The sequence below is a fragment of the Pristiophorus japonicus genome, chromosome 10 (genome assembly GCF_044704955.1).
Source record: "Pristiophorus japonicus isolate sPriJap1 chromosome 10, sPriJap1.hap1, whole genome shotgun sequence".
In the NCBI taxonomy this organism is placed as follows: domain Eukaryota; kingdom Metazoa; phylum Chordata; class Chondrichthyes; family Pristiophoridae; genus Pristiophorus; species Pristiophorus japonicus.
This window is the reverse complement of record NC_091986.1, coordinates 49,601,045-49,623,090: the sequence shown is the minus strand read 5'-3', so window position 1 is coordinate 49,623,090 and position 22,046 is coordinate 49,601,045. Positions and strand designations below refer to the sequence as shown.

General features: G+C 45.1%; 1 protein-coding gene across 4 annotated transcripts in view; it reads left to right on the top strand.

The window, feature by feature from the left end:
- The first annotated feature begins 4,401 nt into the window (after nt 1–4,401).
- The window catches only part of ankrd10a (ankyrin repeat domain 10a), an 80,068-nt gene continuing 62,423 nt past the window's right edge, over nt 4,402–22,046 (top strand). For 2 of the 4 annotated variants that reach the window (XM_070891807.1, XM_070891810.1), the window contains exon 1: nt 4,402–4,698. In XM_070891807.1, coding sequence (XP_070747908.1) covers nt 4,507–4,698 — 192 coding nt within the window. In that variant the 5' untranslated portion in view covers nt 4,402–4,506. Of the gene's footprint in view, nt 4,699–4,876; nt 4,920–6,707; nt 8,108–22,046 lie in introns of those variants that run through there. The other 2 variants (XM_070891808.1, XM_070891809.1) reach the window with 2 other exon arrangements.

The window sequence follows — 22,046 nt, the reverse complement described above, 5'->3', positions numbered from 1 at the left end:
AAGCCCCCCTTAGCCCCTGGTCCTGGCCCGCCAAACCATGGTCACGCATCCATGTGGACTACGCAGGTTCTTTCATGGGAAAAATGTTTTTGGTTGTAGTTGACGCCTACTCCAAATGTATCGAGTGTGACATTCTCAATTCAAGCACATCCTCAGCCACGGTAGAAAGTCTACGGGCAATGTTCGCTGCCCATGGTCTACCTGACGTCTTGGTAAGTGACAATGGCCCGTGCTTTACAAGCATTGAATTCCAGGACTTCATGGCAGGAAATGGGATCAACCATGTCAGAACGGCACCGTTCAAGCCGGCCTCAAACGGCCAGGCACAACGAGCAGTGCAGATAATCAAACAGGGGATGCTCAGAATCCAAGGGGGTTCCCTACAAAGCCGCTTATCACATCTTCTGTTGGCCAATACATCCCGACCACACTCGCTCACAGGGGTCCCACCCGCAGAGCTGCTAATGAAAAGGATGCTCAAAATCAGGTTATCCCTTATACACCCCACCATGAAAGAAATTGTTGAGAGCAGGTGCCAGTCACAATGTGACTACCACGACGGGAATGCGAGGGCGCGATGTATTGACGTCAATGACCCTGTCTTTGTTCTCAGCTACGCTACAGCGCCTAAATGGCTTGCAGGCACTGTGATTGCCAAAGAGGGGAATAGGATTCTGGTCGTTAAACTTACCAGTGGACAAATCTGCCGCAAACACGTGGATCAAACAAAAAGGAGGTTTAGCAACCCCATAGAAGAAGCAGAGGAAGAACATGATGTAGAGTTCACTCCTCCACAGGTGACCGAACACCGGAACCAGGTGGAGGAGAGCCCAGTCACTGTGGGCAGTCCGGACAGGCCTGAGGCACCTCAAACAGCAGACACTCAGGCCAGCGCCCAACAACCGGATCCCCAACTCAGGTGCTCTACAAGGGAGCGTAAACCACCAGAGAGACTTAACCGGTGATCCCAATAAGACTTTGGGGGGGGGGGGGGGGGGAGGTGATGTCATGTATTTAACTGTCATTGTAACCCATGTATAAACTGACTAGTTGTACACTGTGAGAACATTGACCACGAGGTGCTGAACTTGTGGGAGACACTCCTAACCTGGTCTTTCAGGTATAAAAGGGGAAGCTCCACCCATCTTCATCACTTCAGTGCTGGAATAAAAGTTGCTGGTCACAGAGTGACCTTCTCTCAAGCATGGGCCTCGTGTGCATTTGTACTGTATAGTAAGGACATATCAGTTACTTTCCATTTTGTTGCTAAATAGGCGATATATGGGCGTTATACCTCATTTCAGCGTTAAAATGGACAGTATGCATGTAAAAATTAATGGAAAATCGAGCCCCCCATCCCCTAGTTTTAGTTTCCCTTATGTGGAAATATCCTCTCTGCATCCACCTTGTCGAGCCCCCTCATTATCTTATAAATTTCAATAAGATCACCTTTCATTCTTCTGAACACCAATGTGTATCGGCCCAACCTACTCAACCTATCCTCACAAGTCAACCCCCTCATCTCCGGAATCAACCTAGTGAACCTTCCCTGAACAGCCTCCAATGCAAGTATATCCTTCCTTAAATACGGAGACCAAAGCTGTACGCAGTACTCCAGGTGTGGCCTCACCAATACTCTGTACAATTAAAGCAGGACTTCTCTGCTTTTATACTCTACCCCCCTTGCAATGAAGGCCAACATTCCATTTGCCTTCCTGATTACTTGCTGTACCTGTATACTAACTTTGTGTGTTTCATGCGCAAGGACCCCCAGGTCTCTCTGTACTGCAGCACTTTGCAATTTTTATCCATTTAAATTATAATTTGCTTTTCTATTATTTTTGCCAAAGTGCATAACCTCACATTTTCCCACATTATACTCCATCTACCAAATTTTTGCCCACTCACTTAGCCTGTCTATATCCCTCTGCAGGTTTTTTGTTTCCTCCTCACAATTTGCTTTCCCACCCATCTTTGTATCATCAGCAAACTTGGCTACATTGCACTCGGTCCCCTCATCCAAGTCATTAATATCGATTGTCAATAGTTGAGGACCCAGCACTAATCCCTGCGGCGCCCCACTCGTCACTGTTTGTCAACCGGAAAATGATCCATTTATCCCAACTCTGTTTTCTGTTAGTTAGCCAATCCTCTATCCATGCTAATATATTACCCTCAATCCCTTGAGCTTTTATCTTGTGCAGTAACCTCTTATGTGGCACCTTATCGAATGCCTTCTGGAAATCCAAATACACATCCACTCATTCCCCCTTATCCACCCTGCTCATTACATCCTCAAAGAACTCCAGCAAATTTGTCAAACATGATTTCACTTTCATAAAACCATGCTGACTCTGCTTGATTGAATCATGCTTTTCCAAACGTCCCGCTACTGCTTCCTTAATAATGGACTCCAGCATTTACCCAACGACAGATGTTAGGCTAACTGATCTATAGTTTCCTACTTTTTGTCTGCCTCCTTTTTTAAATAGGGGTGTTCCAATCTGCTGGGACCGCCCTAGAATCCAGAAAATTTTGGTAGATTACAACCAATGCATCCACTATCTCTGCAGCCACTTCTTTTAAGACCTTAGGATGTAAGCCATCAGGTCCAGGGGACTTGTCTGCCTTTAGTCCCATTATTTTACCTAGTACTACTTAATTAGTGATAGTGATTGTATTAAGTTCCTTCCTCCCTATTATCCACTATTGGGATGTTTTTAGTGTCTTCTACCGTGAAGACTGATACAAAATATTTGTTCAACGTCTCTGCCATTTCCCTGTTCTCCATTATTAATTACTCAGTCTCATCTTCCAGGAGACCAACATTTACTTTAACCACTCTTTTCCTTTTTATGTACCTGTAGAAACTCTTACTATCTGTTTTTATATTTCGTGCTAGTTTACTTTCATAATCTATCTTCTATCTCTTAATCATTTTTTTAGTCTTTCTCTGCTGGCTTTTAAAAATTTCCCAATCCTCTGGCCTCCCACTAGTCTTGGCCATATTGTATGCCTTTGTTTTCAGTTTGATACCCTCCCTTATTTCCTTAGTTAGCCACGGATGGTTATCCCTTCTCTTACAATGTTTCCTTCTCATTGGGATATACTTTTGTTGCGAGTTATGAAAAACTGAGTTCTGGATCAAGATATCTTTGTGACAGCCACAAACTGCAGATTCCAGGAGGCTCACACAACTATCAGAATCATTGTTAAACTCACGACAGGCACTTCAGATGTCTGCACAGGTCTGGTGCTGTCCTACAATATTAAAAATAAGTTGCATTTATATAGAGCCTTTCATGACCTCTGAGCATTCCAGGTTTGGTGGTGCCGCTCCAGGCTTGGATTCGGTGTGGCTTCAGTCCTGGGTTAGCGGAGGCTCCAACTATTTTAAAGTAACTTTCAATCAAGTGTCCCTTTTTTTTTTTGAGGGCACCAAAAAGCCATAAATTAACAATTGAACATTAAGGGAACCTTTGTCAAATCAAATCAAATTAAAATTCTGTTCCCTGTTAAAATGATACACTCCAATCCCTCCAGCACCCATCTCTCGCGGAAGGCTGTGAGCGTACTGGTGGACACCACGTGCTCCATCTCCTGGGACACCCTGGCGCGAACATAACCGCGGAAGAGAGGCAGGCAATTGGGCTGAATGACTCCCTCGACTGGCCACTGCCTGGACTGGTTAATGGCCACCATGGCCATGCCCAGGAGCAGTCCTACGAGGAGGCCCTCCGACCTGACCGCTCCCCTCTGCACAGGATGCCCAAAGATCAGGAGCATGGGACTGAAGTGCAACCAGAATTTGAGGAGCAGCCCCTTCAAATATTGGAACAGGGGCTGCAACTTGACACACTCCACATAAACGTGGAACACGGACTCTTCCAGACTGCAGAAATTGCAGGCGGCCTGGGAGTCCGTGAACCGACTTAAAAACCGATTACATGGGACTGCTCCGTGCAACACCCTCCAGGCCAAGTCCCCAATAAATAAAGGGAGGACTTCCACATAGAGAGCACTCCATTGGGGACCCCTGCTTCCTCCGGACGCCAAGATGATGCGCCATGGTGTGTCTGGACGACAGACGAGGATGGCAAAGTGGAGTGTGTCCAAAAGCAGACTGTACAGGAATCCCCTCCGCACAGGACTGAAAGGCACGGATGGGATTTCCTGGAGGAGACTCAAATTGTGAGGCACTGTCTCCTGAGGGAGGTTTCGGGGCTTGGCACCGATGAGGAATTCCAGCGGGGGCTCCAGTCTGGGATTCAGTGCGGCTTCAATCCGGGGTTTGCGAGTACTCCCGTCCGGGTTTTGCGGAAATTCCAGTCCGGGTTTTGCGGCGCCAGTCTGACTCCAGTCCTGGATTGAGTGAGTCTCCAGCCCGAGGTTTGCCGCTCTCTCTCTTTGTGTCGGCTGCCGGTGAATCGGAGAAGCGCGGACTGACCCCGCGCGAGCTCAGAGCGCCGGGTACAAGTAGAGTACCGAGGCCTGCCGTGCCGAGCCATGGCGGCCTGTGAGCGGGGCTTCTCCAGTGAGGAGCTACTCTCGCTGCGCTTCCCGCTGCACCGCGCCTGCCGTGACGGCGATGTGGCGGCGCTGCGCTCGCTGCTGGCCGCCTGCCCGCCCGCCCACACCAGCCTGGAGGACAACTTCTACGGGTGGACGCCGCTGCACTGGGCCGCGCACTTCGGCAAGGTAAGGCCGCCCGCGCGCCGCCGGTCCGCGGATCGTGAGCGCGCTGTGGGTGGGGGGATGGTGGGGAAGCGCGCTGTGGGTGGGGGGATGGTGGGGAAGCGCGCTGTGTGTGTGTGTGTTGGGGGGGGGAGGAGCGGGAGCGCGCGCGCTGGGTGGGGTGCGGAGAGGGTGGAGCGCGCTGAGCGGGAGCTGCATCACAGCCTTGGAACAGGCGGAGCGAGGTAAGGATAACTGCGGGGCCACCGTCGCCAATCAGTGTAACAGCACATACACACATCAATCAAATTATAAATATATATATAAACTATATAAATATATAGACTCTGTATAAATTATACATATACAGAATCTATAAAAACTGATTATAAATATATAGAATGTGCATACATTTATTATAAATATATTTGGAATCTATATAAATTGATTATACATTTGTTATAAATATCTAATACATTTATAAAAAAATATATAAATATGAAAATTAGTTAATATATAAATAGTACATAAAATATATCCAACAAATAACATGCACTACAGTATTAGTTGTAAGTCTCCGCACTTGTCATCATTCCCTATTGTATGTCGCTTTGTTCATGTTTACCTTATGTAAACGTCACTCTGTAGTTACACCCTCCTACCAGCGGGGACACCACAGCGCTGCCACCGTGGGCGGAGTGCGACAACCAAGTGAGCGTCGGAGTTACTAGAAGAAATCTCTAAAATTGAGGACAGACGGCATGGTTTTAAAATGGGGTCTGAACTGTTGTCTGCACTCACCAATCCAATTATCTCCTGCCCTCCAACCCTACGTTACTGGAGATTCGGGGATGAGGTTCACTAAATACATTAAATATACTTAATATATATTAGCCCACTGAAAGGTGGGGGCAATTACAGTGTGACAAGTTTCTATTAAAATTCGAACATAGGAATTTATCATGCACAAGTTGACAGGAAAGTGTCTGCATATGCAAACTTAAAAAAATATATTACAGTAATATATTTATATATAGGTCCAGACCTGCTCTGTGTAAATATTGTGAATAGATCAATATAAAATGTATATTTTTATATATATAAAATAAGTTAAGAGCTTGTGAGTGGCATGAGCCTGTGCTGCTATAAATTATTTATAATTAATATAAAAGTTGTACAATCAATATGTTATGACTATATGTAGGAGTAAAAATATGAGTAATAACTAGTAGATATAAAAATGTAGGTGTAAATTTTTATGTAAATATAATTAAATCTATATTAAAAGATTTGCATCTGCTTTAATTTTCTGGTAACTTTTCTATTATCAACTCCTATGTCCACATTTATAATGGAAGCTTCCTGTATAAATACTGTAATTACACCCTCCTGCCGGGGGGGGGGGGGGGGGGGGAGGGGAGAGGAAGAGATGCAGCGCTATCATTGGCAGGAGGGTGTAATTACAGTGTGACAAGTTTACATAGGAAATTTACAATATTAATGTGGACATAGGAATTTATACAGGTACAACGTTTGAAATCCGGAATCCTCATATCCGAGTCTGACGGTTTTTATTTTTTTCCGGATTTTGGACCTCACCGTGGACTGAATCTGTGCCAGATTTTGGGTTTTGCCGGATTTCAGACCTCGCCGATCCTCCACTGTTTGCCGCTAGCCGAAATGTCCGGTTTTCGGAATTCCGGATTCAGGATGTTGCACCTGTAATTCAAACAGAGAACTAAAGACCAACTTTATAAACCAGAACTGACCCCTCCCCCACCCCGCTGTAGTTACTCAGCCCTCGACCACGAACCCACTACACCAGAAGACTGCACATAGTCCTCATGTGCAATACTATGGAGATTGACTAGCATATCTTAACATATGCCTAAATATATAAATTTATATTAATGTCTAAGATATAGATAAAGGTTAACCATCTGAGATAATCTGACCAATCATTAGCATCGAATTGCCAAATTTGCACAGGATATTCAAGACCCTCTTTTTTTAAAAAAATCAAAGGGCTTTGATAGATTGTAGAAATTGGGAGAAACATCTTTTCATATCAAAACTGATTTTACTTCAGTTATTTTTGATTAATTTGGCTGCTCCTATCAGTAAATCCCAATGCTGTCTGGATTTCTGCATCCCAGACAATGAGCTCCTGCTGCTGCCCTCCTCACAGCACGGCTATTGGCTCTTGTCTAACAGGCATCTATTCTGGTGGGGCAGTGTTGGCACAGAATCATCTCCAGCAATCAGGACACTGGGCACACTGCAGTCGCCAAGAGTCAGACACTGGGCATACTGCAATCAACAGGACACTGGGCAAACTGCAATCGCCAGAGGTAGGACACTGGGCACACTGCAATCGCCAGAGGTCAGACACTGGGCAAACTGCAATCGCCAGAGGTCAGACACTGGGCATACTGCAATCAGCAGGACACTGGGCACATTGCAATCGCCAGGGGTCAGACACTGGGCACACTACAATCACCAGGGGTCAGGGTTGACGGATAGGCCATTTCAGAGGATTATGTGTCACTGGAATCATTTAAGATTAGATGAGGGATTTACGTTTAGCACATACCATAGAGGAGACATGCCCAACTGCACTCATCTACAAGGAGCCAAGGACAAAAAAGGCATCGAGCTGACAGGAACAGGCACATCAGCTAAAGCACAGTACACGCACAGCTTGGGCGGAAGTGGCAGAGCCGTCTAGTCTGACAAATTTCCGTGCGGTTCCTGGACCATGAGCTACTCGCCCTTCGTAAGTCGCACTGACATTGGTGCTCGTGGTCTGGTGGAGGACTCCCCCAGTGAAGCGTATTCTTGCTTTCTTCCCTGGTAAAAGAGCACGCTTTTGCATTGAAGCCGAGTCTATATGCGCGTAAATTCACTGAAGGAACCATCCAACATAGCAGCTCACAGTGATGTTAGTCCCAGTATCTGCACTTTGTGTCATTTGCATCCTTTTTAAAAAAAAATAAGGCTCGTCTTTTCTTTGCAGTTCCCAAGACCTCAGTGCAAGTTTGCACTAATGAAATGCTTCTGAGTTCACAGAATAATGTACAGAAAATTAGATCCTGTTACAATAACACACATTTAAGCACATTGCTGCCTGAGTTACAGATTACTCTCAATGAGGTTGGGAGGAATGCTTCCAAACTGACACAACTCTGTATAAAGTGCTGCCCTTCCTAATTCACTTTATTCCTGTATATTGTTTTAGGTACGCTCTAACCTTTTCTTTGTACAAATTGTTGTGAAGATTATTAGGTACTGGATCGCAGTGCTTGAAAGTACAGGTTGATTGGTTGATTACAACTTTGAAATTTGATTGATACGCTGCGAGGCGGGCCATCAGGAGCACTGGAGCATTCATTCTCTGCTGCTAGCCAGCTCCAAGACAACCGTTTGTACAGAGGTAACATCCATTTAAAGCTAGAAACCGCAAGGAAAGGAAGGAACAATGTTTTCAAAACAATAAACCTGGTATTTTATGCTGAGCATAAGAAATTGCTAAGTCAATGCTGCGGTGTTTTATACAAAGTTATGTCACAATTTTGGGCACCCCATTATAGGAAGGATGGGAAAGGTGCATTGTAGATTTGCTGGGATGTTTTGTAGGAATGAGGGGGGTTATAGTTCGGAAGAATGACTCTAATTTAGGATTTTCTTCACTCGAGCTGAGCTGGTTAAGGATTGACCTGATGGTTTCCGAAAGACAAATAGTGATTAATTCTCAGTGAGACAGTAACAACAGGGCACAAACTTCAATGAATCATCATGGTGAGGTTAGAGCAAAGTATTTTGTGTGCAGAATGTGGAATTTTCTCTGCCACAAAGCACAAATTCTCTGAATGGGGAATTTGAGTTACTTGGGGATATCTTGGAGTGTACAAGGAATGAGTTGGACTAGAATAAATGGCCGTCATGGGAAAACACTGACACAGGCTTGATGAGCCAAATGGCCTGTTCTATGCTGGAACAATCTGTGATTTTATTTTGGAATTTGTTCTGCTTGGCATAAAATTGAATTCTCCTTATACAGTGATTTATCCTTCGAGAGAAAGCTTTTTTTCACCCCGACCCTGACAAATTAGCATCACACGAGGCCTGTCACGTTGCCGACTAACAGGCATTAACAAAGAAACTGCTTCCAGTATTAATGTTGTTGTCCAGTGCTGTGGCACCTGTTGTGTTTCTGTTGGAGACTTGTTGGCATTCTCTTGTTCCTTTCCAGAAAACCCATGGGTTACAGCTGGCAATTAAACAGCAAAATCCTTTCTACCATTACCTGGTTAACGCCGGGTGATTACTTTTAAACATTTGTCCAAGCAGTGGGGTTCTGGTATTTGCTGTAAATCACTCGGAGTTACAGTCTGAAATTGATTGCAAAAAGAATAGACCAAGGCCCCCCCGATCCCTCTCCCCACAGCCAGTACTCTACAAAAGCTTGGCACCTGATAATATAATAATACTGCATGCATTTGGGGGTCAATATTACCAACTCACATGGGTAGTGAAAATCTGGAACTCACTTTCTCTACCAACCCTCCAAAGGCTGTGGATACTGGGGACCAATTTAAACTTTCAAGACTGAGATCGATAGAATTTTGTTGGGTAAGGGTAGCGAGGGATATGGAGCCAAGACGGGTAAATGGAGTTGAGATACAGATCAGCCGCGATCTGATTGTATGGCGGAACAGGCTCGAGAGGTTGAAAGGCCTCCTCTTCTATTTTCTTGGGGTTGTGGTGGGGTCGGAGGCGATGGACAGAATGGAAATTGGGAATTTGAGCTAGTTTCTGGGAACAGAAAGAGTTAAACGTGTCAGACAAAGTTCAGTCACACCTCCTAAAAGAGGCAACCTCTTTTGGCAATATGATTATATTGTGTAAGCCAATGATTAGATTGTGTAAGTCAACACAAGGTTGTACAAAGCCTGGAAGCTGGTGTGTACGAGCCTTTTATTATATTTACTTTGGTTGGGTTTTCTAATCTAAACTTTTTGTTTTATACCCTGTGTCATTTAAGCAAAAATTGTGCAAAAGACCCGGTGGATTTGAGGCATTAGACATGATGGTGGCTCGGATTATTCATGCCCAGGCGTGCTTGCTGGGTTAGAGAGATCGCCGTGTCTGAATTCTTCAACAATCAGGCTTGTACCAGAAATGTTTGCCTTCTTTTGTAGTCTGGTATTTTTCTGACTGGTGATGTGATATTTCCTTAGGAACTCTGCCATGTTCAGAAAGGTTGGTGCAGCTGCACCCTAAAATGACTGCACCTCACTCAGCCACTCCTTCAGATTCTCCCTGGGATTCTCCTGCAATAACTGCCTCCACTCACTCCAACATTGAACAGTCCATCACCAACATCCACCATGCTCTGTAAAGTAGTTCAGTTTAAACTCTCTGCATCATCTCTTCTAAGCTTGCCCATGTTCCTAGACCTAGAGCCAGAGACAATCTGGAGTATATTATCTGGGTTCAATTTATCTGTTCCTTAAGAACCTTGAATCCATCAATGATCTCTGCCGTGATCTTTTCTCCCAATCCCAGGCTCGTCACCCTCTCCTCACAGCTCAGATGCCTTAAACTCTCTTGTTTTCTTGCCCTTTTTCTGCACTGCCTCCGATACCTGGATATCCTTGTCCTGCGGTGAGCAGAATTGTCGACTGTGTTTGGGAGTGTGGCGGTTCCAGTGCCTGTACAGACTCGCTATTCCCTCCAGGGATTTGTGCTCCCTTCTTTCAGCTATTCGCCCTGAGATCCGGTTAACATTTCGCACTGTCACCTCGTATTGCATGGTTGGTTCCAGTGAGCCGTGAGATTGCAGATGAGATGTTAAAATGAGGCCCCATCTGTCTGTTATGGTTCCAGTCGGTGATTAAGATCCCATGGCACTAGTCGACGTTCTCCCGATGTCCTGGCCAAGGTTCCTCCTTTAACCAGTACCACCAAAAACAGATTCATTGCTTAGTCATCTCATTTGTCGTGTGGGATCTTGCTTGCATAAATTAGCAGTCACTGCACCGAGACAAGTAATAAATTGAATGTGACATACTTTGGGAAACCATATAAAAGCATCATTGTTCTTTTGTTTTTGGAGTTCACCTGTCTTCAGCTCGCTTTGTGAAATGGTATTTAGGCAGGTTGATCCAGTTAGCAGTGCTATGAGAAAGGTGGATAGATTGTAAACTGTGTGCTGTTATTGTTGGGGTGTGGTTCTGCTTGAGGTTGCTGTTAGTAGTTGTTTTCGACTAAAGATACCAAAGTCACTGGAACTGTATTGCCGGTGCCGAGTGCAGTCAGCAGAATTATTTCTAAGCGATGAGGATGTGTATGTATAAATGTAAATGTCAGTTTGTTACAAAGTATCTGCAGTAAATCTGTCCAGATTGAACTTTAAAGAGCATTAGACAGATCAGTTCTGAAAGTGCACTGAGCATTGTTCATGGTAAGCACAGATGTTAAAGATAGTTAAAATCGTTCCTAAGTTATTTAAATATATAGACAGTTTCTTGAACGATAAGGGAATAAGCGGTTATGGAGAGCGGACAGGGTAGTGGACCTGAGTCCATGATCAGGTCAGCCATGATCGTATTAAATGGCGGAGCAGGCTCGAAGGGCCATATGGCCTTCTCCTGCTCCTATTTCTTATGTTCTTAGAAATTAAAATGAGCAAACACTGAATCGCCAATGCATTTCAAAGAGTTATGTTGCATAATTAAAATTGCCCATTTAGTGATTTAATTGGCCATTACTCTGACTGAAATGAAGTTGTTTTGTGTATAATAACAGCAACATACATTTATATAGAGCCATTAATGTAGTAAAACGTCCCAAGGCGCTGAACAAGAGCGCTGTCAAAAAAAACATTTTTGACACTGAGCCACAGAAGGAGATATTAGGACAGGTGACCAAAAGCTTGGTCAAAGAGGTAGGTTTTAAGGATCTTAAAGGAGGAGAGAGAGGCGGAGAGGTTTACGGAGGAATTCTAGAGCTTAGGGCCCAGGCAGCTGATGGCATGGGCACCAATGGTGGAGTGATTAAAATCGGGGATGCGTAAGAGGCCAAAATTGGAGGAGCGCAGAGATCTAGAAGGCTTGTAAGGCAGGAAGAGGTTACAGAGATAGGGAGGGGCGAGGGCCATGGAGGGTTTTGAAAACAAGGATGATTTTAAAATTGAGACTTTGTCGGACCGTGAGCAGACCTTTGTAGGTCAGCAAGCACAGGGGTGATGGGTGAACGAGACTTGGAGCGAGTTAAGATATGGGCAGCAGAGTTTTGGATGAACACAAGTTTACGGAGGATGGAAGATAGGAGGCCGGCCAGTGCGTTGGAATAATGCATTGTGGAATTGACTTCTCTCCTGGTACCCATGGGACTAAAGACCAGGTTCACTCACAGACAATGGCTTTGATCCAATGATTTGATCCAAGAATCCCAGAGTTCAGATGGTATATCTGGTCAGGTGTGTAAGGATGTGGCCAAGCCATTTAATTCAAATACAAGCATATTGTGGGTTTTATTTGTTTGTTGGGGCATGGGTAGTGTAGGCAAGACTGCATTTGTTAACTTGTTGGGATCTGATGAGCCTCCTTGCATGGATGCTGTCCTGCTGATGATGATGTTGGGTTAGGGAATTCCAGGATTGCTGTCCTTATGCTGATGGTGTTGGGTTAGGGAATTCCAGGAATGCTGTCCTTGTGCTGATGGTGTTGGATTAGGGAATTCCAGGAATTGGCCCAGCGACGATGAAGGAATATTACATAAAATTTACAGCACATAAACAGGCCATTCGGTCCAAACAACCCTGGTCAGATGGTGTGTGACTGGAGAGAGGAATTTGCAAGTCATGCTGTTTCCACGAGGTTGCTGCTCTTGTCCTTATTTGTATTAGAGGTTGCAGTGTCCTTGGTGAGTTGCTGCAGTGCGTGCAGAGTCCAGTAACAGGGATGCTGATGAAGCAAGCTGTTTTGTGCTGGATGGTTCTTGAGTGTTGAGGCTGACCATCCAGCCGAGTAGTCAGTATTCTATCACAGTGCTGACTTGAGCCTTGCCGATGGTTGAGAGGCTTCGAAGGGTCAGGCGGTTGCAGGGGACCCAGCCTCTGACCTCTTGTATGTTTAATTTCTTTTCGAATTTGAGTAGCATTTACATTTCTTTCAGCTCAGTAAAGTTTTGAAAAGTATTTCTCAGCCTGCCTTGTTCAAATTTGATTGCGCCCTCCTTCCCCCCTTGATGGGACTAAGAAACTATGAATGGGCAGCTAGAAACTGCTACGTATTAAAGATTAATATTCAGCAACCTTGTGTTTGATCTAGTGCATGTTGAAGCTTAGTACAGCAACCATGACTGTTTTCTACTTTCCAAGGAGGGATCGTTAAGCCATTATCAAATCTCTAATGAGTCATTGCTTCTGCCACTTAGTCATTTACTTATTAATACATGTGTTTGGCCAGTGAAGTGTTTGTTCTACAGGGTACCACCATCTGAAGCTCAGGAAGGAAGCCTGCTTGATATAACCAATAGCCCATCCCTGGCTGACAAGTTATCTGGAGATTAGGAAGGGGAGAGCTCGGTCTATATCTGTAGGGTTCACTTAGAGAGTGGTCTGAGTCACTGAACCTAAGAGTAATATCGAGTAAAAAGCCTAATGCGTATGTATACCCCTCCCCAATAAACACGAGTTTAAAAACCTAGTTAGTTTGACCAAAACAATGTTTAACTTTGGATCGGTCGTGTCTTTTTGGAACAACACTCAGCGGGGTCCTTTAGATTTCATGATGGTCTTGCTGTGCTTCTTCAGGTGGCCGAAGATTCACACTTGCAGGCATCCAGTGGTCAGTGGTCGACATTTATAGCCCTTATTCACAATGGAGCTTCACTGCAAGTCTATAAGTAGCTGAAGTCTTTTGAGTTGAGCACAAGTTTTTTTTTTCAAGGACTATTCTTTGCACTAGATAAATGCTCTGATTTGTTTTCCATTATCACATGACCTGATTGCTGATTGATTCCCTTAGGAGGATAAGCCACACCGAAAGGTTTCTCAGGAATCTGTAATTGGAACCGCCCAGCCCAAGTTCTGAGTGACTTTGCAAAGTGTAATTCGAGCCATTCTGACTTCAGAACCTAGAGAGGATAGAGCTTCCCAGCCCAAGTTCCCGACCCCATCGCAGCCCAAGTTCCCGACCTCATCGCAGCCCAAGTTCCCGACATTATCCCGGCCCTGCCTTAGATGGGGCATTGTGTGTGAGTCACGGATTGTTAACAGGTTTATTGGGTAAGAAATCAATAGTGACAATGTCGTGATTTCCGGATTTCATCCACTCCCATGATGTCCCCCTCCCCCCTCTCTCGCTCCCCCCTTCCCCCCCTCTCCCCCTCCCCCCTCTCTCGCTCTCCCCCTCCCCCCTCTCTCGCTCTCTCCCTCCCCCTCTCTCTCTCTCCCTCCCCCCTCTCTCTCTCTCCCTCCCCCCTCCCCCGCTCTCCCCCCTCCCCCTCTCTCGCTCTCCCCCTCCCCCTCTCTCGCTCTCCCCCTCCCCCTCTCCCGCTCTCTCCCTCCCCCTCTCCCGCTCTCTCCCTCTCTCGCTCACCCCCTCCCCCCTCTCGCGCTCTCCCCCTCCCCCCTCTCTCGCTCTTCTCCCCTCCCCCCCTCGCTCTCCCACCGGAACTCCCCCTCCCTCTCCTCCCGCCCAGACCCCTCTCACGCACCCCCTCCAGACCCTTGATGCTTCTCCCCGCCCCCCCCCCCCCCGTCCTTGTCTGCGCATGCGCGAGAGGCGGCAGAGGCGGTGTCACAGAAAAGGCAGTGCAAATAGTCACTTTTTCATTTGTTCCTGGGATGTGGGCGTCGCTTCAGCCGCAGCCTTGAATAGTTGCAGTCTGTGAGGTGAAGGTGCTCCCACGATGTTGTTAGAGAGGCAGTTCCAGGATTTTGACCCAGCAACCATGAAGTTATGATGCTATATTTCCAAAGCAGGATGGTGTGTAATTTGAAGGGGAACTTAGAGATGGTGGTGTTCCCATGCACCTGCTGCCCTTGTCCTTTCTTCTAGATGGTAGAGGTCGTGTGTTTGGAAAGTGCTGTCGAAGAAGCGCATGGCAAGTTGCTGCAGTGCATCTTATAGATGGTACACACTGCAACTACAGTGTCGTGGAGGGAGTGAATGTTTAAGGCGGTGGACGGGGTGCCAATCAAGCTGGCTGCTTTGTCCTGGATGATGTCGAGCTTCTTGAGAGTTGTTGGAGCTGCACTCATCCAGGCAAGTGGAGAGTATTCCATCACACTCCTGACTTGTGTCTTGTAGATGGCGGAAAGGTTTTGGGGAGTCGGGAGGTGAGACACTTGCTGCAGAACACCCAACCTCTGACCTGTTCTTGTAGACACTATTGATGTGGCTGGTACAATTAAGTTGCTGGTCAAAGGTGACCCGCAGGAGGTTGAAGATGAGGGATTTGGCGATGGTAATGCTGTTGAATGTCAAGAGTGTGTTGGTGACCTTGCATACTAAGCCCCAGATGATTAGTGACTGGTGCATGGTCTTTTTCAGTTCCCAGATGCAAAAAGCAATGGGATTAAGTGGAAATCAGCCATCGAGTTCTCCCTGGGTCCACTTTCTATTATCAGTGGCATGATCACAAAGAACTGATCCACTGGAATGTTTTTAAGAAATCCCTGGCGGATTAATTTTCTTCTCCTGGAGCACACAATCTAGGCTGACATTCCAGTGCAGTACTACGGGAGTGCTGCACTGCCGGAGGAGCCGTCTTTTGGATGAGATACCCTCTCATGAACATAAAAGGTCCCACGGCACGATTTGAAGAAGAGCAGAGGAGTTCTTCCCGGTGTCCTGGCCAATATTTATCCCTCAACAAACATCACTAAAACAGATTATCTGGTCATTATCACATTGCTATTTGTAGGACCTTGCTGTGTGCAGATTGGCTGCTGCATTTTCTACATTACAACAGTGACTACACTTCAAAAATACTTCATTGGCTGTAAATCGCCTTGGGACATCTTGAGCTTGTGAAAGGCGTTCTAAAAATTGGAATCGTTCTTTCACAAATACCCCTCTACAGATCTTATCTCCTGTCTCCAGTTGAGATGCTCCAGGATGTATGTTTTGTGCTCTCTGTGATTAATTCAGTCTTGTACAGCTAAGTGACAGTTGTACAATGTTCTGAAGAGCGCAGAAAGATTCTGAGGCTCGACGGACATTTCTTTCAGAGCGGAAAGGCCCAGGAAGAAGCCTCCTTTTGTTAGGATTGGGACTAAGAGTAACGCACTCTCTGTATAGTCCTGGACTCTGGATGGTGACTTCTATGCCAGCCTAAATATTTCAGATGGTGATTCATGTCTGTTTGCCATTAAAAATTTACTTTGAGAAACCAGCAAAATGGGTTTAAAAAGAAATTGCAGACATGTGGATCATTTCTGGGTGTCTAGAGGCAGCATCGAACCAGTGACATCTTGTGCGTTAAATCTAAATCTGTTGATCCTGCTAAGTGAATGTGTGTGTAGCAGGGTTGTGCCACCTGTGTTAAATTGAACTGCAACATATGGTAGCAAAACAAACAAGAACATTGGCAGAGAAATTAAATTGAAAGAACGTAGCTATTGAGTCTCTGATGCGTCGATGCATTTGTGGGGAAATAAATCACACAATATTGAGTAGCTAATCCTGAAGTATCCACCAAATGTACAATATTGCAAACAGCTGACTGCATAAAGTGAATATTGTCCAGTTAACAAATGACCGACCAAAAAGCTATCCAGTTAAAAAGCAGGTGATCTGGCAAAACATTGCATCACGCTTTGCCTATTCCTATTCTTAAAGGGGCAATGTATCCTCTTGAACTGTTGCACAGTCCTATTGTTTATAGAGGAACATGTTTGTCTACTTTGTCTTTTTGTTATTTTTTTTGTCACCCTGTTGACCTCTGGTTACAGGCAGCTGGGGACAGTGAAATTCTGCTCAGGCAATGTGAAACAAGGAACTGGATCGCAGCAGCATTCCCTATTCACAATGACTCATCATGGGGGAAGTTTTATACACCATGATAGTGCTTTGCAGTGTTACATATTTACAAAGTTAATGCTGCAGTTATTCTCTCTGTCTTAATAACCAGTTATAGAATTATAGAATCATACAGCAAAAAAGAGGTAATTCGGCCCATCGTGCCTGTGCCAGTTCTTTGAAATAGCTATCCAATTCGTCCCACACCCCTTGCTCTTTCCCCATAGCCCTGCAAATTATCCCCTTCAAATATTTATCCAGTTCTCTTTTGAAAGTTACTATTAACTCTGCTTCCAGGCAGCGCATTCCAAATCACAACAACTCGCTGCGTTAAAATATCTCATCTTGCCTCTTGTTCTTTTGCCAATTATCTTAAATCTGTGCTCTCTGGTTACTGACCCTCCTGCCAGTGGAAACAGTTTCTCCCTATCTACTGTATCAAGGGGATTAAAGGGTAACAGTGTGTGAATTCATGGGTATCTGCCTTTATGAGTGAAGGTTGATCAGGAGAAGAGAAAAGAATATTGAAAGAAAGTTCATGTTTGGTTCAAAGAAAGTGAACTGCTGCATAAGTTTCTAAACTACCGGAACAAGTATTTTGTCTCTCTGATTTATTGTAGTTCAGGAAAGTACCAAGGAGCTTCTAAAAGTTTGGCTGCAGCATTGGCTTTCTTAAGAAGCAAACCTGTGAAGCACTCTATCACTTAAACTTCAATTGCATTCTAAGTGGAGAAAGCTTTACTAAAAAAAATCAGGAACATGCCATCTTCAGAGTGCTTTCTTCACCTTTGCTGGATAAATCGAGAGAACAAAAACTTAAACACTGTAAAGTGAAATAATCTGAAGTCTCCGAAGTGAGCAGCGTAGTCGGTGCTCAGCATAGAGTTCTGAGTAATCGTTGGCTGCTGTGTTAGATTGCTGCTGCAGTACAAGTGGTTGCACCTCGCAGAACGGATGTTAAAACGAGGCTCTTCTCCCCGCTCAAGTGAATGCAAAAGAGTTCCTGAAAGAGCAGAGACGGCTCCCAGTTGTTGTGACCAACATTCCACCCTCAACCACCACAAAACAGGTGCTCCAGAAATAGCAATGTTCTTTTGTTTGTTGCCTGAGGTAGAGATAGTTCTAGGGTCAGACTACCAATATAATAAGTATTTGGCTGTCTGACATTGATAATGTTTGGGTAAGCATTTGACTGAGTGAAGGTGGTAACACACTGCACTGGACCCTGTTACAGACACCCAGGATGCTGGTACAGAGTGCGTCGATGTTTTCTACCCAACTGCCAGGTGTTTTGCTAAGCTGAATATTGCATTATTGCGGGAATCTCTGCAACATTCTTAGGATATTCTGTATACTCTTGCTGCAGTGGCTTCCCCTGTCAGATGGCATCCTTGGGCTGAGGTGCCTGGCTCAGAATTGTGGTTGTGTTGAAGGGTATTCAGGTTGAACGTCCAGAAGTCTCTGCCTCAACACTCCAGTAACCAGGTGAGAGATGAACTTGCGATCTACAAGAACGTCTGACAGAGGAGGTGCGAGTTCCATCTGGCTCAGTAAATAACTGTTATGCCCTTTTAATCGTGTCGAACTAGATTCCTGAGGCGGAGTATAAATTCTGTGTGTGGCTGCATTTGGGATTGCATAGAATTTACAGCACAGAAACAGGCCATTCGGCCCAAGGGATCTATGCTGGTGTTTATGCTCCATAGGAGCCTCCTTCCACCTTGCTTCATCTCAGCACATCCTTCTATTCCTGTATCCCTTATGTACTTATCTAGCTTCCTCTTAAATACAACTATGCTATTCGCCTCAACTACTCCTTGTGGTAGTGAGAGAGATAATCTTACGTGGAACTGCTTTAGGTTTGTGGTCTTCCAGAGCGGTCTATGGACGATGAGCAATCTAGCTGCTAGTCTTCCAGAGCCTGGTCTATGGACGATGAGCAATCTTGCCGCCAGTTCTCGGGAAAATCCTGGCAAACTACAAAATCTTTTGGACAAGAACTTTAGAAGATAAGAGCACGCTGCCCCACAGTGAGCTGCACACCTCCTGCAAATTCCAATGTCCCAGTTTATTTACAACAGGGCTAAATGCAGCGATACTTATGCCATACCATGCTTGAAGTGGCTGGAAAAGTGCAGAAAGTACTTTTTCTTTCCCTTCATCTTTGTAGTGATGTTGAGAAGGCAGAATGTTCCAATGTGAACTGCGACTACTTTCTCCATTTCATCAAGACACTGGTGAAGACTGACTTGCTTGATTCCTGATGGTGATGTGGCAAACGCAAAAATCATACCATCAAGAGGCTCCGTTGTACTGCAGTGGGATTGCTCCCGCAAAGTGCTGGCACAAGCGCGATGGGCCGAATGGCGGCCACCTGTGCTATCTGCTTCTATGGCTCCATAGAATACAATATTTTAAATGCTGTACTCCACTATTTCGTAACAACAGTTTGCATTTATATAGCATCTTTAATGTCGAGAAACATGTCCCGAAGTGCTTCATGGGGTGGTGGGATTTGGGGCGGGGGGGGCGGAGCAGGGGGAGATGGGCAAGGAAGGGGACTGGTGGAGGGAAACCAGGCAAATCTATGGTAATTAAATAGTCTGTGCTTCAAACTGCAATGGTAAAAATTCTTGTCAACTACGGCCTTAATTTGTTTTATACTCCACCAAATAGAAAATGGAATACTTTATTTAAAGGCTCTGTAGTCCATTATCAGAATAACCATTGGTCATTGCTCACCAGCATTGTGATCCGAACTGGGTAAAACCTTTCAGTTGTCTCTTGGTGATTTGACTAATTGAGCACATGGCTAGTGGTGACTTTATGTGCTGCTCAATGGATGCCAGTTGGAAAGAAACTTTCCTCGTCTCTACAACAACTTGTATTTATATAGCACCTTTAACGTAGTAACACCTCCCAAGGAGCGATTTATGAAATAAAATTTGACACCAAACCACATAAGGAGATATTAGGACAGATGACCAAAAGCTTGGTCAAAGAGGTAGATTATAAAAGAGTCAAAGGAGGAAAGAGAGACAGAGGTTTAGGGAAGTAATTCCAGAGCTCAGGGCCTGGGCAGCTAAAGGCACGGCCGCCAATGGTGGAGTGATTAAAATCGAGGATGCTCAAGAGGCCAGAATTGGAGGCGAATTTCATTTTGATTGGACAAATCAAATTGGCCAGGGCAACCTTGAGGAATAGTCCATTCATAGTGTATCCGGGATAGTTTCCTTGAACAGTATGTTGCGGAACCAACCAGGGAGCAGGCTATCTTAGATCTAGTACTGTGTAATAAGACAAGTTTAATAAATGGTCTCATAGTAAAGGATCCTCTAGGAATGAGTGACCATAACATGGTTGAATTTCAAATTCAGTTGGAAGGTGAGAAAGTTGGTTCTCCAGCCAGAGTCCTAAGCTTAAATAAAGAAGACTACAAAGGAATGAGGGCAGATTTGGCTAAAGAGGACTGGGAAAATAGATTAAAGTGTGGGATGGTTGATGAGCAGTGGCAGACATTTAAGGAGATGTCCCATAACTCACAACATAAATATATCCCAATCTATATTAATGACTTGGATGAAGGGACCGAGTGTAATGTAGCCAAGTTTGCTGATGATACAAAGATGGGTGGGAAAGCAAACTGAGGAGGACACAAAAAATCTGCAGAGGGATATAGACATGCTAAGTGAGTGGGCAAAAATCTGGCAGATGGAGTATAATGTGGGAAAATGTGAGGTTATCCACTTTGGCAGTAAAAATAGAAAAGCAAATTACAATATAAATGGAGAAAAATTGCAAAGTGCTACAGAACAGAGGGACCTGGGGGTCCTTGTGCATGAAACACAAAAAGTTAGTATGCAGGTACAGAAAGTAAACAGGCAGCCAAATGAAATGTTGGCCTTTATTGCAAGGGGGATAGAGTATAAAAGCAGAGAAGTCCTGCTACAACTGTGCAGGGTATTGGTGAGGCCACACCTGGAGTACTGCGCGCAGTTTTGGTCTCTGTATTTAAGGAAGGATATACTTGCATTGGAGGCTGTTCAGAGAAGGTTCACTAGATTGATTCTGGAGATGAGGGGGTTGACTTATGAAGGTAGATTGGGTCTATACACATTGGAGTTGAGAAGAATGAGAGGTGATCTTATCGAAACATATAAGATAATGAGGGGGCTCGACAAGGTGGATGCAGAGAGGATATTTCCACTCACGGGAAATTAAAACTAGGGGACACAGTCTCAGAATAAGGGGCTGCCCATTTAAAACTGAGATGAGGAATTTCTTCTCAGAGGGTTGTAAATCTGTGGAATTCTCTGACCCAGAGAGCTGTGGAGGCTGGGTCATTGAATATATTTAAGGTGGAGATAGACAGATTTTTGAGAGATAAGGGAGTAAAGGGTTATGGGGAGCGGGCAGGGAAGTGGAACTGAGTCCATGATCAGATCAGCCATGATCTTATTGAATGGCGGAGCAGGCTCGATGGGCCGAATGGCCTAATCCTGCTCCTATTTCTTATGTTCTTATGAGGGCAGAGATCTCAGAGGGGTGTGGAGTTGAAGGAGATTACAGAGATGGGAAGGGGCGAGTCCATGGAGGGACTTGAAAACAAAGATGAGAATTTTAAAATCGCGGCATTGCTTAACTGGGAGCCAATGTAGGTCAGTAAGCACAGGAGTGATGGGCGAAAGAGATTTGGTGCGAGTTTGGAAACAGGTAGCAGAGTTTTAGATGACCTCAAGTTTCCAGAGGGTAGAGCATGGGAGGCCGGCCAAGAGTGCGTTGGAATTGTCATGTTTAGTGGTAACAACGGCAGTGATGAGGGTTTCAGCAGCACTGAGGCAGGGGCGGAGTCGGGTGATGTTCTGGAGGTGGAAAGAGTCGGTCTTGATGATGGCATGGATATGTGGTCAGTGGCTCATTTCGGGGTCAAATATGCAAACATGTCTGGTTCAGCCTCAGATAGTTGCCAGGGCGAGGGATGGAGTCCAAAAACAAAATACTGCCGATGCTGGAAATCTGAAATAAAACCAGAAAAATGCTGGAAATACGCAGCATCTGTGGAAATGACCTTTCGTCAGAACTGAGGGATGGAGACGGTGACTTCCCAATATTTAGTTGGAGGAAATATCTCTTCATCCAAAACTGGATTATTTTCGGTCCCCGCCACAATCTCCGTTCCTTAGCCACTGACTCCATCCCTCTCCCCAACTTCTGTCTAAGGCCGAACCACACTGTTCACAACCTTGGTGTCATATTTGATCCTGAAATTAGCTTTCGACCACACATCCACAGCATAACTAAGACCGCCTATTTCCATCTCCGTAACATCACCCGTCT